This window comes from Vespula vulgaris, chromosome 18 (genome assembly GCF_905475345.1).
Source record: "Vespula vulgaris chromosome 18, iyVesVulg1.1, whole genome shotgun sequence".
Classification (NCBI taxonomy): domain Eukaryota; kingdom Metazoa; phylum Arthropoda; class Insecta; order Hymenoptera; family Vespidae; genus Vespula; species Vespula vulgaris.
The window spans coordinates 1987501-2003901 of NC_066603.1; the positions used below are offsets into that span (position 1 = coordinate 1987501).

At 28.4% G+C, this 16401-nt stretch overlaps 5 protein-coding genes across 16 annotated transcripts in view; 1 reads left to right on the forward strand and 4 right to left on the reverse strand.

The window, feature by feature from the left end:
- Window positions 1-6440, forward strand: part of LOC127070490 (uncharacterized) — a 69395-nt gene extending 62955 nt beyond the window's left edge. For all 5 annotated transcript variants that reach the window (XR_007784523.1, XR_007784525.1, XR_007784526.1 and 2 more), the window contains 3 exons: window positions 324-513; window positions 1690-3482; window positions 4522-6440. The gene's annotated coding sequence lies outside the window, so the exon portion shown is untranslated. The remainder of the gene's footprint in view (window positions 1-323; window positions 514-1689; window positions 3483-4521) is intronic.
- Window positions 1-8449, reverse strand: part of LOC127070491 (uncharacterized) — an 8736-nt gene extending 287 nt beyond the window's left edge. The window contains exons 1-7 of one of the 6 annotated variants that reach the window (XM_051008566.1): window positions 8363-8449; window positions 7910-8102; window positions 3117-3216; window positions 1380-1591; window positions 1166-1276; window positions 571-755; window positions 1-116 (exon numbers count right to left, since the gene is read on the reverse strand). The exon at window positions 1-116 is cut by the window's left edge and continues 287 nt beyond it. In XM_051008566.1, the coding sequence (XP_050864523.1) occupies window positions 1-116; window positions 571-755; window positions 1166-1276; window positions 1380-1591; window positions 3117-3216; window positions 7910-8095 (910 nt within the window). In that variant the 5' untranslated portion in view covers window positions 8096-8102; window positions 8363-8449. Of the gene's footprint in view, window positions 117-487; window positions 756-1165; window positions 1277-1379; window positions 1592-3116; window positions 3217-7909 lie in introns of all 6 variants that reach the window. The other 5 variants (XM_051008565.1, XM_051008564.1, XM_051008563.1 and 2 more) reach the window with 5 other exon arrangements.
- Window positions 8450-8692: 243 nt separating this feature from the next.
- On the reverse strand, window positions 8693-11106 carry LOC127070493 (uncharacterized). 3 transcript variants are annotated; one of them, XR_007784528.1, is made up of 6 exons: window positions 10911-11106; window positions 10710-10788; window positions 9721-9888; window positions 9475-9639; window positions 9252-9384; window positions 8693-9173 (listed from the first exon to the last, which is right to left on the reverse strand). XR_007784528.1 is itself a non-coding variant. In XM_051008568.1 (6 exons), exons 1-6 carry the CDS (start codon window positions 11054-11056, stop codon window positions 9129-9131), a joined length of 756 nt encoding a protein of 251 aa, XP_050864525.1. In that variant the 5' UTR covers window positions 11057-11106; the 3' UTR covers window positions 8693-9128. The 3 variants fall into 3 exon arrangements, 2 of the variants coding, with proteins under 2 accessions (XP_050864525.1, XP_050864527.1); XM_051008568.1 differs by having other exon boundaries at window positions 9455-9639; XM_051008570.1 differs by lacking the exon at window positions 8693-9173 and having other exon boundaries at window positions 9247-9384.
- A 216-nt stretch (window positions 11107-11322) lies between these two features.
- On the reverse strand, window positions 11323-13136 carry LOC127070539 (uncharacterized). Its single transcript, XM_051008645.1, has 6 exons — window positions 12889-13136; window positions 12698-12817; window positions 12501-12629; window positions 12182-12459; window positions 11975-12094; window positions 11323-11464 (listed from the first exon to the last, which is right to left on the reverse strand). Exons 1-6 carry the CDS (start codon window positions 13093-13095, stop codon window positions 11323-11325), a joined length of 996 nt encoding a protein of 331 aa, XP_050864602.1. The 5' UTR covers window positions 13096-13136.
- A 1182-nt stretch (window positions 13137-14318) lies between these two features.
- LOC127070540 (odorant receptor 4-like) lies at window positions 14319-14962 on the reverse strand. Its single transcript, XM_051008646.1, has 3 exons — window positions 14812-14962; window positions 14591-14727; window positions 14319-14460 (listed from the first exon to the last, which is right to left on the reverse strand). Exons 1-3 carry the CDS (start codon window positions 14920-14922, stop codon window positions 14319-14321), a joined length of 390 nt encoding a protein of 129 aa, XP_050864603.1. The 5' UTR covers window positions 14923-14962.
- Window positions 14963-16401: the final 1439 nt, after the last annotated feature.

A 16401-nucleotide genomic window follows, 5' to 3' on the forward strand; every position in this document is an offset into this window, starting at 1 on the left:
CATCTAAAGTCACTATCACAGGTGGTACGTTTTCAGGTCTTTGAGTTTGCCCAAACCTGTATCCAACCTTTTTAGATAAATCACCAAATTGTGAGAATATCGGAACTCGTTGACACCTTGAATAAATATTATTTGTGTTACAAAGTTGTCCGGTTGATAAGATGTAATTAAGTTTTTCTTAATTGTATATAATAGTAAGAAAAAAAAAAATATTAAACGTATATGAAAAATAATATAAATGGCATGAGAGCAAACTGACTATATTAGTATCAAAAATAGCAGCAAGATTAGAATGTATATATCCTTTGATGCATAATTTTTAGAGAAAGAAGATGAATGCAGAGAAGAAAGCAAGAAAGCTGTGAAGAAAATAATTGACATCAAGCGAAGAAAGATAAAGAAGATAGAAAAGAAAGGGAAAAGAAAAGGAAAAAAGAAATTAATAAAATTTGTGTGAAATAGGAACGCTTCGTGCTTCACAGCTTACAAGATAATGATAGAGAGTAGAATACGGTAAGAAGTGCAGAAGTAATCCTTTTAGCAGTTTTCCCTTATTGTTTCTTCTCACACCTGCACGTATTGTGGTCGAAATAGGAGCCAGTTGAACACTCTTCAATCTCTCTGCAGGCACACGTACAGACTTCATTATCCCAAAGTTTAATGTTGTTATTTGCCTTGCATTTTTCTTCTTCGTCTGTGTTTATACAAGCGCATCTACATTCGTCCCTTTCATAGACTTGCTTCTCGTTGCAGTGCTAAGAGTTAAAATTATATTTTCTTTTTTATTTAAATAATAAGAAATATATAATTATTACTTTTTGCATAACGAACGTAAAAAGAACATTTTGACCTTGTCGTAGAATGCGTAATTTGATTTAATCAAAGCGGATGCGGTAGTTTAAAGATAAGTACTTTCAAACGTGTTTGTTAACGTTCGATGGTGAGAAATTAGGACGGATATAATAATAGAAGGACGTATTCAAAATAGGATATGTCTATCAATCCAGTGAAAGTAATATTGTCATTTTTAAATCAGGTAAAAAAGAATGAGATATAAACTCTAGGTTAAAATTGAAAAGATAAAAAAGCTTTACAGGTGAAATAAAAAGAAGACAAGTTTTAGAAACGTTTCTCGATTATCTGTTAACAATCGACTTGAAATTACCTCTGCCTTAACTTTGCAGTCACATTTGCATTTCGTGTGTTCCTCCAATGCCACTATTTCTTTACCCTTATATGTTACTTGTAGATCTTCACCAATTTCCGAGACTATTACCTTTGATATTAACAAAAAAAGAAAAGAAAAGAATATGAATTGTTATTATCTCTTAATAATGAAAGATCAAAGATGATACTTGTCGATTGATTAAATGAATCACCTCGAAATTTCGAATTTCTGATGCAACAGGTTGGCATGTGAGTAGATAATGCCCGCAACATCCACCACATCTTTTGATTCTCGTACAAGATGGATAATAAAATGTAGAAGGTCTATTTTCTTGTCTCAAAGATACTGATTGTAATTCTGGCATACAAGTGGCTGGCTTGGGTCGTTCTGCATTCGATCTTTCTCCGCTATTTCCTATTCTACCTAAACAAATTGAATTTTTACCTTTGATTAAAAATTTAACAATTTTATATACATATATAAAATGTTAGAAAAATTTCTATGTTTTATTTTATTTTCAGATAATAGATAATATGCCTGATGAATAAATATTTCCGAGGGATATCATTTACAAATGGTTGCTTCGAAATGGTTTTACTTTATTGGCTAAAAAACTATAATCCTCGGATTTGCTCGGTAAAATTGCCCGAGGCGAGAGAAACGTTTGAAAGTTTATCGCATAAAGAACTTAATCAATTCCAAGCATCTATTCAAAAACATTAAGACCGATCGTTGGTAATGATTATGAAGAGAACTGTTGGAACAGGTAAAAATCTGATGATTTCACTGTTTCAAACATATCACATACCATTTCATAAACTACTTTCCTATATCTTCTTGGAAGGAATCATTTGGTTTTATTTAAAAGAAAGAAAAAAAAAAAAGAAAAAAGAAAAAGAAAAGAAGGAAAGAAGTCTGCTTTAAATATCAGATCTTCGACGTCAATTACATATACATATGACTCAATTAGAAAACAGGATCTTTCGAAATCGAAAGAAACATATAAAAAGGTAGATATTAAAATTGGTTGAATAAAATATGCTGGAGACTTGGGTTTTTTTTTTTTTTATCTCAAAAGGAAGAACATGAAGTATTAATTCGAATGAAGTTGTGAAGTAAGAAGAAGATATCGTATACGTGTGATGAAACGAAGCCGATTTGTGCAATCTTTTCAAGCTTTATATATGAGACGAGAATGGACGAAGAGAGAAGAGCATCAATAGAGTAAAATTGGAAGAGGAAATGGCACCAATGAGATCAGGACCATTAGAGTGAATACAACCATGCAAGAAGAAGAAGAAGAAGAAGAAGAAGATACGTTTGGTACGAACCGAACGAGTGGAGCAAGATAAAATACAGGATGAATCAAAAGTTTCTGTATGGAAAAATTTTATATATCAATTACACTTTTTTTTTAAGCCAATTTTTTTCTTTCAGGGATTGTAAAATTACAAATCTAAAAAACCTCGAAAAATAGGCTTAAAATTTTTTCTATACTTTTTTTTCTTTTCTTTTTATTATTCTTTTTTTTCTTCCTCTTTTTTTTTTTTTTGAACGATTTGAAATATCGAGTGAGATGTTATAAAAAGGGACGAAATATATGAGGACAGTGATAATTTATAGGATGATCTCATATTTCTACTGATAACGCACGTTTGGATAAGCGATTCTCTTCGCACATATATATATACATGTGTACTTTATTCGTAATTGAAAACATTTACCCTTTTTTTTTTCCTCTTTAAGATAAGATCCAGTTGCAGTAGCGAATACGAAGTTAAAGACAATAATTCTTTTGTCTTTTTTTTTTCTTTTTTAGTATAGCGTGCGTACGTGTAAAGTATAAGTAAAGTTTCGTGGGATGATTTTCTTTTTATTTTTTGTATCGCAAAGAAATATAAATAATGTTTTATTTGAATTGTTATTAATTAATTAAATTAATGCTTACCAGCTATATGAATTTTCTTATCTTCTGGAACATTAACAAATTCGAGAAACTCTTCATAAGATTCGATCGAATTCATGCGTTGAGCGATCTTTAATGAAGCCTAAAAAAGATAAGGAAAAAACGTCAGAGAAAATTGAAAGAAGAATCCGATTTACATGTGTATTGATAATGAAGAAGGAAACTTCCCTATTTGTTTGATTGTGGCTAATGATAAAAAAAAAAAAAAAAAAGAAAAAGAAACTAAGAAAAAATAATAATTATAACGTTCTAATTCAGTCGAATCAGTTGGAAGAAAAAATTGTCTAAGTTTATGAATATTTCAAGAAAATAAATGACGTCTGTTTTATAATTTATATAAAATATCAGGTAAATGAATCAAGATATTTTTATCAATTTATAATTTATCAAGATCATATATAATTTATAATTTTATAATTCTAATTTTGTGTGCGAAGGATATATATATATTTTTTTTTGCACATATAAATTTATTCAATTATTTCAGGTAGTCTAAGTTAATGATATTTTTTTTTCTTTTATAAGTATTACTTCTCGACACGCACATCCTTTTGAAAAGCCAGTCATATTTTTAATGCAGGAAAAAAAAGCAAAAGAAGAAAAGAAAACAAAATAAAACAAAAATAAAAAACGTGACGCGTGAGAGGAAATACGTAAGATAACTATTATATCGTAGCACTTAAAAGACGTTCTCTCATACGCTTGGCAATATTTAGTGACGCACTTATAGTGCCAACGATAATCTTATTGTCTACTTTACAAATTGCACTTTATCGTGTAGCCCACGCAAAATTCTTTCTCTCTCTCTCTCTCTCTCTTTTTTTATATTTTTTAACATGCCGACTGAAAACAACGTAACGTCGTAAGAAAATCATTTGCTCTGATAATTTATTATCAGCATATATAGAAGAAGATCATAAAAAACATTCTTAACAGACCAATATTTATCTATTTATTTTATTAATCATGAGTAAAGCTTGTTGTTTTTCTTTTCTTTTTTTCTTTTTTTTCAGTTTTTATCCTTAAGATTGATTAGATATATCACAAAGATAATCTATTGGATTGGTCAATAAGTAATGACAGAATTTTCAATATAAATAATATTGATGTTATTTATTTAAATATAAAATATTAAAAGTTTTTAATGAAAAAAAAAGAAAGAAAAAATAATATATTTATTTAGATATAACATGAAATATTTGTAATAAAAAAAAAAAACTGATATTTATTTAAGCCAGTATTACTAATAATTGAAAATAATCGAGATCTCTTGAATTTCTTGAAAATTGAACGAATTATCTTATCTTACCGATCTTATCGTCTACTGTTTTCGTTTTTCGTTATATATACATCTATACACATATAATTATTTTTTTTCATTCTACAGCTCAACATACGGAAAGTATATTTTAGAAAAAAGGAAGAGAAAACATGTGAAAAGAAAGAAAAAGAGTATTACAAGTAAAAATAAAAACTTGATCCATCGATCAAGGTATTCCCGGTACTAATCGATTCCTGAGTCATTTTCGATCGCGGATACTGTTATGACTAAGGTGATAATTATCTTTTAGGTCAATAATCCGTAAAATAAAAGAAATGTGATTCAAAGAAAATGTGACCCAAAAATTATTATAATCGATCTAAATGTTTCATTTTTAAAGAAACATGCAAGTTTCAAAGTGACAATAAAAATGCATATAACATAAATAAACTTTAAATTATTTACAGAGATATAGGAATTTTGTTATATACTATATACAGAAGATACTAATTCTTATTCAATGATTCTTATTAAATAATATGACGGTATCCAATTTTGTTCTTGAATAAGGAAAAAAAAAAGGAAAGAAAGAAAGAGAGAGAAAATTATATAATTATAATAAATGATGTTAAATCGTTGCTTGATAACATCATTATGCATTATAATAAAAATAGGCCTTGTTCTAACTGAAGGTCGTACGATAAACGCAATGATCTGTGATGTTGACTTACGTGTGACGATGACATTGAAAAATAATTAAACCGGTCTTAATGCTGCTTCGTGTTCATTTACATTTAGTTTTTAACTATATTTTCAATCGAATAGAGATGATAATAATGCGAATTATTAATCAATATATTATATTTCTAGAATCAACAATTACAACGATTATGTCAATGATAGAGTATAATGTGATTAGAACTACTTGTGTATTATTAGCAAAATTTGCATAATTCAATACTTGCCAAGAGATCATACGTACTTTCTAATAATCAAAATTCTAGATCACGATTAAGCAGAATGATTAAAGTATGTCATGCATTAATAAGATTTCTATATTAGTAATACTTTGATATATTAATTAATAAATATACTTTTATATTAATAATAGATTCGATTGATACAATAACTCAGTACTTTGTGCAAAAGGGAGACATACTTTCTAACAAGCAAAACTATAGAGCCACAAAATCCGGTCAGTGTCGAGAAGAGAACCTGTTGTTAAACTCGTTTGAATATTCCAATAAGTAAAATAAGTACCATGCAAAGAGAACGAGTTCTTTCTTTAAAAATATCTATGAAATATTATTGCAATAATTTTTCTCTTCTGGATTATTATTATAAGTTTAATTCGATAATTAGAAGCAACAGTAGTAGTAGTAGATTTATTAATTATTATAATACGTTTTAATATTTTATTATGTAGGTCATAAATATAAAAATAAAGAAAAAAGAGAATTTCTGAACGCTCGAAATTAAATAGTAAATTGTTCTTATCGAATTTTAAATGACGTATTCGTGTTCAATGAATACTCAAGTTGATTAAACATATTTCATTCATTTGTTAATGATTTTCCAAGAACGCAACAATGATAGACCATCACATCATATATCTATCATATCATATGTCTTACTAATGTGATTATACAAACGAAATGAGGTGTAAGAATGCAAAGTTCAAGCATTAAAAGATGCCGTGCTAGTTAAATAAACTTGACAAGTCGGCCACTATTCGCGCATTTAATGCGTCCGGTTAATTCAAATCTAGCTCGAATGCAGAACTTCCTTCGTCCTTGTTGTTGGAAGCTGGAACGATTACAGTAACGATTTGATTAGATAAGATCAACGATAATTGTCAACTTTCTGATGATCACGATTCAAGATCGCAACATGTCTGATTCATTTTTTGTCGACGAAGAAATAAAAAAAAAATATATATATATCTATATACAATGTACATGAGATATGATCAATGATAGTAATTGAATTATTATGTAAAACAGGATATATAAAACATACGTACATAGACAGTTTTTTAAAATATATTCTTCCAATTTTAATTCGTTTTTTTTTATTATTATTTTTTTCTAATTTTGTTTCTGTTTAATATAAATGTATATTTTATATAATTTATGATTTTTTTTAGATCCAATTGCATGTGGTATATAGATCTGCATATAACATATATTCTTGTCCTATGTTTGGTAAATATAATCTTCTCTATTTATTTTTTAATTATATTTGCAATAAATATCATATATAATTTATAATTTTTATAGATTGAATTGCATACATGGTATATATTATTTGTATATAACAGATATACTAGATATCATTGTTAATTAATTTTTTTTTACACTTTTAAACAATATATATCTATTTATAATTTATAATTTTTTATAGATACAATTACTCATACATATGAAAAATATTCTTGTTCCATGTATGATATCGATACTACGATGATATAACGAGCAAGAACATAACGAATGCATACTTTCACTTTTAACAACACATAATAGCGATGGACTTTCCAAGAAAATAATGAGAAATATGTATTGAAAGGAGATAATGATTCTATTGGTGACTAAAATATCTATACATAGCGACAAATGTGGAATTTACACAATTGTTATACTGGACATTGGATAATTAAGTATATATATATATATATATATATATATATATATATATATATATACACATACATACATATCGAACAGAGTATGGTCGACATCGTGCAAAGAATTCACAAGTATGTACATACAATGCATACATACGTACATATGTTTCTATATAACACACTTGCATTCTAGGTAATCGAAGGTACAAACGTCCTCGACATTAGTAATAATTCGGCCTTCGACGTCATCCGACGGGCCTGAATAGAAATTGAATGTAATTCTTGAAAGGAAACATGATACGTTATACGTTCAATATCATCCTCTTAACCAACCTTTAAGTCAAATAAATGTATCTGTGCGTATAACAGGTACGTTGCCTATATATACATATGTGTCATACACATATGCATGTTATCGAATTGATACGAAATGAGGATTGATATCCGCAATAACGTTAAAATAAAAAAGAGAATAACGTGTCGATGACGAAAAGAATGAAATTCCAGCATAACCGGACCTAATTTTCGCGACGTGAAGGATTACGCAAGTCTTTTCGAGTTACGAACGCAAAGCTTTGTAAATCATAAATATCTTATAAGTAGTATTACGAGGAAAGAGTTCTAATTGAAATGACAACAGCATCTTTAATCATCATTTTTTTTTTGTTCGTTTTTCTCTTTTTCTTTTCTTTTCTTTTCTTTTTTTTTTTTTTTTTTTTTTTTAATTATGAATGATATCTCATAATATTGAAAGAGAAGGAAACGAGGAGACATTAAATTTAACAAATGTATTGATTCATGTCTCGTTTTTTATATAACTTGTTAATTATTTATTATTAATATATATTTATTTAATGATTTTAATGAAAGTAAAAATATGTGTTAATTTACCAGCAGTACACTGTCATCCGGTTTCAACCTTGCTGGAGATCTTTTTATATTATCAGCGGTATTTTGATTGGTTGATTCAGGAAAAAGGATCTTGTCTGGATCGTCGACCTGTTGATTATCACTTTGACCAAGAACAAGGCCACACGCGATCATAAAAACTGCAAGTTTCGTTCCAAAATACGACATCTTTCTTCTGGAAAACGAGGATACGTATTGTTTTTGCATTCTCTTATTGGTAAAAAAAAAAAAAAAGGAAAGAATATAACTTATAAATATTTTTTATGTGCGTCTACAATTTTTATTGATTTTTTTTTTATTTCTTTTTTTTTTGTTTTTATGATCACGATATTAATATGCACGGTTTTTTTTTTTATTTCATCCACGTGTCACTAAATGATAACTAACATATCACACGTTCGACGTTTATGTTAGAGAAATACGATAAACGCACACCTGAGCGTTCCGCGATCGACTGCCAGATCGGATAAGTCAACGCGCGTATTTCTGTCTTTTTCTTGATGCGAATGTAGCGCGCGCTAGAACGAATCGCGCGATTAGACAAATCGTTTGCGATATATATCTTTCGTATCAATAACAATCGAATATGTACTTTTAATAATCGAGAAATTATAGATTATTCGATAATCGATCCTTAATCGAATGTGATTGGACGCTTCGTAAGAATTAAATTTGAATTATTATGATTATTTAAAAATAATATATTGTTATATTCATTTCGAATTGCAAATGGAATTAATGTTAGAATTTATTTAATAAGACAGTATATTTTTACGAGGTGATTTATCTGAGGAATTATTTTGTAGGTTATTTTTTTGAAATAGAAAAAGGAAAATTCATTCGTTCGAAAACTTGCGCGGTTAGTTTGAATTACGTCGAGAGGTACTGGCAACAATGTCATAGTTGGTATCGGAACGTGCGAGAATGTTGGAAAAATTCTGTGAGTAATATAATAATTTAAATATTTGTATATATATATATATATGTTCGTTTATATAATTTTTCGTTTATAAATCAATTAGATTTACATTAGACGTGTTATATTTTCTACGTAAATGATAATAACCTAGTTATTAGAACAGGATATCTTTTCCTTTATGCCACACACATTGATACGAATTTTATATTAAGAAAAATTTCTTTTTTTCGTAATTTTTTTTATATTATGCGATTGTTTTTTATACTTCATACTATGATTACTTTACGGATAAATGCAGAGAAGTATTGAAGATGCCATAGATAAAAGCTGTATAAGAAATATGAAATTATTTTGAAAGTTTTTATATTAATATTTCCAAACAAATTTTCAAAACAAAATATTTACCAATACTATGATAGTCGTGAAGCATATAACCCTGTATAATGTACCCATGTAATATACTTCAAGTTTTAATGGTGTTAAACATCCAGGACGATAGGTATTCCATGGTGTTGGGTATGATGAGCATGATTTTTGGCTGGAAATAATAATAACGATCATTTTATATTAGAAATTCATATTTAGATTTTTTGTTATTATGTTTTTACCCATTTGAAACAACAGATACATTATATTCGTCGACAGATGATGCACAACAAGATATCGGGATATGGCAAATGTAAAGACCTAAAAGATTTATAGAATTCATTTGATCAGTTTTGAAATTGATTCCCTTAAGAAATTTTTCGTTTTTACACCAATCCAAATTGCCTTTTGCTCCGCAGCATTTAAACTGTATAAAGTGGGATATATTAATGAATTATTTATCAAGCATTTATATATATATCTGATTTATTTACAATGTAATGCATACCATTATATGAAATGTATCCAAAGTAGATGAAGAAAAGTGTATTGTTTTAGAATTAATCATTGAGAGCATATTCATTTCCACGTTATTTAAAAGATTAGTTTCTACTCTATTTTGCATGGAAGCAATGAATAGCATAACTAATGCCATAATTAAAGAAGAAGCTGCATGCTAAAAGAAGGAAATAGATGTTTAATACGAAAAAATAAGATGTAAAGCTTATATTGCCACCAACTATTGCTCTTTTTTGTCGTCCTTTGTGAAGGAAATAAAGTGCGATAATAGAATAGATCAAGAGTACTAAGGATACAATAATAAAAGTTGTTCTTATTAAAGTATGTATTTCTTGTTTCACTACTGTCAGTATAATGTTTTTGTGTATAGCCAGAATTATACCTGCAGCTAGATGTATAAATCCTGCAACCTGAAGATAATAATTATATAATATATGTCAAAGAATTATTGGACATTCTACCCACCAAAATAATACAATCAAGAGTAATCTCTATTACATGCATATTATATATTAAAGTCCATATTCTATACACACTTCGCCATTTTATATTTTCTTTAGGTGATGTTGTTACAAATAGTGTTTTTTGATGATCAACTTTTAAATCTGGAGTGGAAGCAGAGCTACTTCTATGCCAAGCTGTATTCATTACTGTATAGTTTTAGATTGATAAGAATATATTGCCATCAATTAGTATCATATCTGTTAATGTATGATATTACAAAAATGTCACACTTTTAGGAAATACCATGGATCTTGTTTTTCTTACAGATTTGAAAGTATCTGTTTCAGTGATTCCTTGTCTAAATAGAGGTGGGTGAGGTGAAACATGTCGATGTACAATAGATTTACGTTGGAAATTTGGACTAATTTGACTTGAGGAAGATGCAATTGAAGTATATGTCTGCTTACATTCAAAGTAAAAATAATTCTAATATAAATACAAAAATCAATCATTTGGTATATACAATATACATACTTGATTCGTTGATAGCCGAATGATAGGTGCTTTGATATATCGCTGGTTGCTTAAACATCCTGCAGTTTCACTGAAAAGACTAGAAAAGTAAACCCGTTTATAAATTATTAATCAGATAAATTTTCTTGGAAAGAATAACAAAATGTATCATTCTATTCATCAGAATTTTTAGAACAATTTTTCTTCAGTAAATTACAACACCTTGTCAAAGTATCAGAGGCTACATCTTCAGGAGACAAAATTTGATCTTGTTTCTTCAATGATGGATTAATAGAATTTTTTAAATCATTTTTCTCACCATTTTTATCACAAATTCCTGGATTAGAGTTTGAGAAATAATCGACCATGTTGTGAATTATGAATACACATGTAAATGTTTGACATGAAGAATAAGATGTCATGGATGACAATTGACAATTGAATAACTTGAAATTGCTCGTATATTTAAACAATTAATAACTTACAAATATCAATGAGTAATTATTGGATCGATAAAAGTACCATGAAGTACGAGGTAGAAGTTTGCATAATCTTAAAAAAATTTTGAGATATGAGTACATATTTTGAATTTGTTACAAAACTCATATGAATATATACGTTCGTAATTTTTAATTTAGTTTACCGTTGAAAAACCATCCAGACAGTAGATAAATATTTTTCCAGCAGTTAACTGAGAAGGTTTAAAGCTCCTTCTCATTATCAATATCAGTAATTTACGTATTTCTATAGGCGCCTCATACCAAAGGCCACTATAACTGAACATATAAAAATTAATTATTAACATATATTTTTATTTATAATCTATGTATATCCATAGAATATTAAGTAATGAATTAACTGAATTGTTTCAGATTGTACATTCAGTCCGTTTACATATTACTCACGCTTTAAAATAAACGTCACTACTGTGGTCTATTATAGTTTGCCCTGATAAACTAGCAATAAATAAATGGATTAATTCGCCAATTACTAATGAAACATATTTCATCGTTTCTACTGATCGGCCATATAATATTTTTATCTGTAGTAATAAATGAAAATCTTTTTATGGAAAGAAAGGAAAAAAATATACGAATTATAATACACTTACTTGATAAAGACAGATGCTCATACAAATAATGTTCAAGCCACATTGCATCAGCAAAGAATACGAAAACAAAGATTCCATGCGTTTGACGAACCTTTGTTTGAAAAATTTCATATATGAATCGCGACAAAACTTGTCGCAATTAATTTATACAATTTCTTTCTTTTATAATACTAACTCTAAAGCTCTCTTGTGTCCTTTGATAGATAGCGAGACATGTTTGTAACTTTCTTTCCTTTGAAGATCAGACAATCCATCCAGAGTCGTGTCGTTCTTTAAGAAGTGTTCCAAACGAAAACTACGGTTTGTAAAGACATATTGTAAATCGTTTGAATAGAAAAACTTAAGAGAGTGGAACAAAAATTATCAACAATTTAATTCTCACCTTACGACTGCAAACGCACCACTAACATGACAACAAAAAACCATCAGTTGAGTATCAATTGCAATTAAAATTGTTATAGTAATTGTTACGCAAACAACCATATGACAATAAATCAAATAAAAATGTTTTTCTTCATCAAGGAAGTACTCAGCGAGTACAGGTAATTCCATATGACGACTCTCGTTTAAAGGTATAATTACGTCCATTAAGGGTGGTATGAATGTCACCAATAGAAATAATGACATGGAAACGTATATGTATACTACAAAAAGAAATGACAGAAAATTTTTTTCCTTTTTTCAGTGTAAAAGAAGCACTTTATAATCCTACTTGTGTATCCTAAAGTATACATTCTTCCTGAATGAGCAAACTTCTTCATAATCTCGATCTCTTCCTTGGACTTCCACATATTCCAATCTATTATCATATTATCCATAAGCAATTTAATCTACGAACGTAAGTAAAAATGGCGTCTTATTATAGTTAATCAGATATAGATCATTATCATAGACTTACATCCAGTACACAGAGATCAAAAAGATAATACTTTATAACGACATTAAACGATGTAACCCAAATAGGTATAATTTCTTTTATGATATCAAGGTTTCCGTTAGAAGTGTACATTTTAAGAAGCTATAATGAATAAAGTAAATGAGTATAATCTCTTTTTAAGATTAAAGATTACTAGAAGAATCAACAGTTACCTGTGTTATGTTGAACGATAGCATAGGAATATTTATAAGACAAACACGATGTAAACGTGATTTTTTATACGGCCACAAACCAAGGAAGGATAAGAGACGATAATTAAGTTTATAGAAACGATCCTCGAAGATCTCCATATCGTTAAGAGAACGTAAGACAGACTGAATGACATTTTCTAACGAGTTAGAGGGAAGTTTCTCCCTCATAAAATATTCAAGAAGACTTCAATCAAGAGTATGACAGTCTTTACGAGAAATAGATTTTTCCTACAGTTGTTATTATCACGAATATAAGATAATAACTACTGTGCAATAGAATCTTTTATGTCATATACATCAGTCTAGTCGTACGAAAGAAGAATGATTGATTTTTAATTATAAGTTGAGACCCTTGGATTTTCACGATGAAGGAGTATCTTTCGTAGGAGAAATCAAACTTAGGTACAAGTATAACAAACGTATGACACGTAGTAATATTTTACCATCAGTTTATCTACTTCTGACATACTGTGTGATACATACTTATTTCAAATAGCGTATAGTATCTTTTTACATTACTTGAAAAAATATTTTCTATCCAGAGGGAAAGTTATTATAAATACAATTACAAGTTTATTTTCTTCGAACATTGCAAGTGATCTTCAGATTTTTACATCTACGTTTTTCGTTTCATTCATTCGGTATATTTCAATGAACGAACTAGTGATAGGAAAGAAAAGTGATCATCCATGTTTTAACTATTTTAAATACGATTTATTAGCATTGTAAATAATTAATTCAGCAGGAAAACAACATGAAATTTGAGGTAGATATTTGAATAATCGTTAATTTTTGCCCGTCAAGATTTAATCAAGCATAATCCCTATAAAATATATATTATATATTAGAATCTATATCATATACATATCTCAACATTTTTCCTTTTTTTTTTTTTAAGAATATATTGCCATTAATTAATGTCTAATTATTAAATAGTAAGATTATAAAATGTCACATTTTTAAAGAACATCACGGATCATATTTTTTTTACAAAGTAGAAGTTAGTGGTTTTTCGATTAAATATGCATAGATAAATTGAAATTTATCGAAATACAATATATTTACATTTAAGATTACGGCTACTTTTGAATTGAAAAAGATGCGATTGAATTATATATCTGCTTAGAATCACAGTAGAAAGAACTGTAATATAAACATAAAAATTGATCATTTGAATTGACAATTGACATTAGAATAACTTGAAATTGCTCGTATATTTAAACAATATATAACTTACAAATATCAATGGTTAATTATTGGACCGATAAAAGTACCATGAAATATGAGGCAGAAGTTTTCAGGATCTTAAAGAAATTTTGAGATCAGTTATCGAAATCATATGAATGTGTAATCTGTAATTCTAATCTTCATATGAATCTGTAATTTCTAATTTAGATTACCATTGAAAAACCATCCAGACAGTAGATGAATATTTTTCCAGCTGTTAATTGAGAAGGTTTAAAGCTCCTTCTCATTATCAATATCAGTAATTTACGTACTTCTATGGGCGCCTCGTACCAAAGACCACTATAACTGAACATATAAAAAATTATTTATTAATATATATTTTTATTTATAATGTATGTATATCGATAGAATATTAAGTAATGAATTAATTGAATTGTTTCAGATTGTTCATTCAGTTCGTTTACATGTTACTCACGCTTTGATATAAACGTCACTACTGTGATCTATTATAGTTTGCCCGGACAAACTGGCAATAAATAAGTGGAATAACTCGCAAAGAACGAATGCAATAAATTTAATTATTTGTATGGATTCGCCATACAACACTGCTATCTGCAATAAAAAATGATATTCTTTTTATAGAGACAAAAAAAAAATATAAAAGAAGAGTATATATAAATTATTATCGACACTTACTTGATACAGGCAAATACTCATACAAATAACGTTCAAGCCACATTGTACCAGCAAAGAATACGAAAACAAAGATTCCATGCGTTTGACGAACCTTCGTTTGAAAAATTTCATTTATTAATCGCGACAGAACTTGTCGCAATTAATTTATACAATTTCTTTCTTTCGTAATACTAACTCTAAAGCTCTTTTGTGTCCTTTGATAGATAACGAAACATGTTTGTAACATTCTTTCCTTTGTAGATCAGATAATCCATCCAAAGTCGCATGCTCTTTCAAGAAATGTTCCAAACGAAATCTATAATTTATGAAAGTTTATTGCAAATTGCGCGAGTAAGAAAACTCGAGGAAGTAGAACAAAAATTATTAACAATTTAATTCTCACCCTATGACTGCAAATGTACCACTAACGTGACAACAAAAGACCATAAGTTGGGTATCAGTTGCAATTAAGACTGTTATACTAATCATTATTGTAACAGCCATGTAACAATAAATCAAATAGAAATGTTTCTCTTCGTCAACGAAGTATTCCCCGTGGGTAGGTAATTCCATATGGCGACTCTCGTTTAAAGGTATAATTACATCCATTAAGGGTGGTATAAATGTCACCAATAGAAGTAATATTACGAAAACGTATATATATACTAGAAAAAAAATTAACAGAAAGTTCTGTTTTTTTTCTCTTTTTTTTTTCAGAGTAAAAGAATCTGGATAGAATCCTACTTGTATATACTAAAGTAAATATTCTTCCTGAACGAGCAAACTTCTTCATAATCTCAATCTCTTCCTTGGACTTCCACATATTCCAATCTATTATCATATTATCCATAAGTAATTTAACCTACAAACGTAAGTAAAATGATGTTCCATTTCTAACGATATCTTGAACATTATTATAAACATACATCAAGTAAACTGAGATCAAAAAGATAATACTTCACAACGATAATTGTCGATGCAATCCAAACCGGTAGAATGTCTTTCATGATATTAAAATTTCCTTTACAAGTGTACAATTTAAGAAGCTATAATGAATAAAATAAATAAGTGTAATCTCTTCTTAAGATATACTAGAAGAATCAAGAGATACCTGTATTATGTTGAGCGATAGCATAGGAATATTTATAAGACAAACATGATATAAACCTGATTTTTTATACGGCCACAAACCGAGAAAGGATAAGAGACGATAATTAAGTTTATAGAAACGATCCACGAGAATTTCCATACCGTTAAGAGAACGTAAGACAGACTGAATAATATTTTCTATGAAGTTAGAAGAAAGATATGCTTGTATAAAATATTCAGAAAGACATCAATCAAGAATATGACAGGTATTGCGAGAAGTAGATTTTTCTTACAGCTGCTATTATTACGAACGCAAGATAATAACTAGTGTTCAATAGAATTCTTTTATGTCGTATACATCAATCTAGCCGTACGAAAGAAAAATGAACGATTTTTATTCATAAGTTAAAACCCTTGGTTTGTCATAATGTAAATGTATCTTTCGTAGGAGAAAAAAAAGGTGAAAGTATTACTTTGATAACAAACGTATGACACGTAGTAATATTTTACCATTAGTTTATC

Coding starts and splice junctions, on each gene's coding strand:
- LOC127070493 (XM_051008568.1), bottom strand. CDS start 11,056: ATGGTCGATTATTTCTCAAACTCTAATCCAGGAATTTGTGATAAAAAT. Junction 10,789..10,910: donor GCCTCTGATACTTTGACAAG/GTGTTGTAATTT, acceptor TTACTTTTCTAG/TCTTTTCAGTGAAACTGCAG. Junction 9,174..9,251: donor TCACGACTATCATAGTATTG/GTAAATATTTTG, acceptor TTTCTTATACAG/CTTTTATCTATGGCATCTTC.
- LOC127070539 (XM_051008645.1), bottom strand. CDS start 13,095: ATGAGGGAGAAACTTCCCTCTAACTCGTTAGAAAATGTCATTCAGTCT. Junction 12,630..12,697: donor TTGATCTCTGTGTACTGGAT/GTAAGTCTATGA, acceptor TTACGTTCGTAG/ATTAAATTGCTTATGGATAA. Junction 11,465..11,974: donor GGACACAAGAGAGCTTTAGA/GTTAGTATTATA, acceptor TTATATGTTCAG/TTATAGTGGCCTTTGGTATG.
- LOC127070540 (XM_051008646.1), bottom strand. CDS start 14,922: ATGAAATTTTTCAAACGAAGGTTCGTCAAACGCATGGAATCTTTGTTT. Junction 14,728..14,811: donor TGAGTATTTGCCTGTATCAA/GTAAGTGTCGAT, acceptor TTTTTATTGCAG/ATAGCAGTGTTGTATGGCGA. Junction 14,461..14,590: donor AGTGACGTTTATATCAAAGC/GTGAGTAACATG, acceptor TTATATGTTCAG/TTATAGTGGTCTTTGGTACG.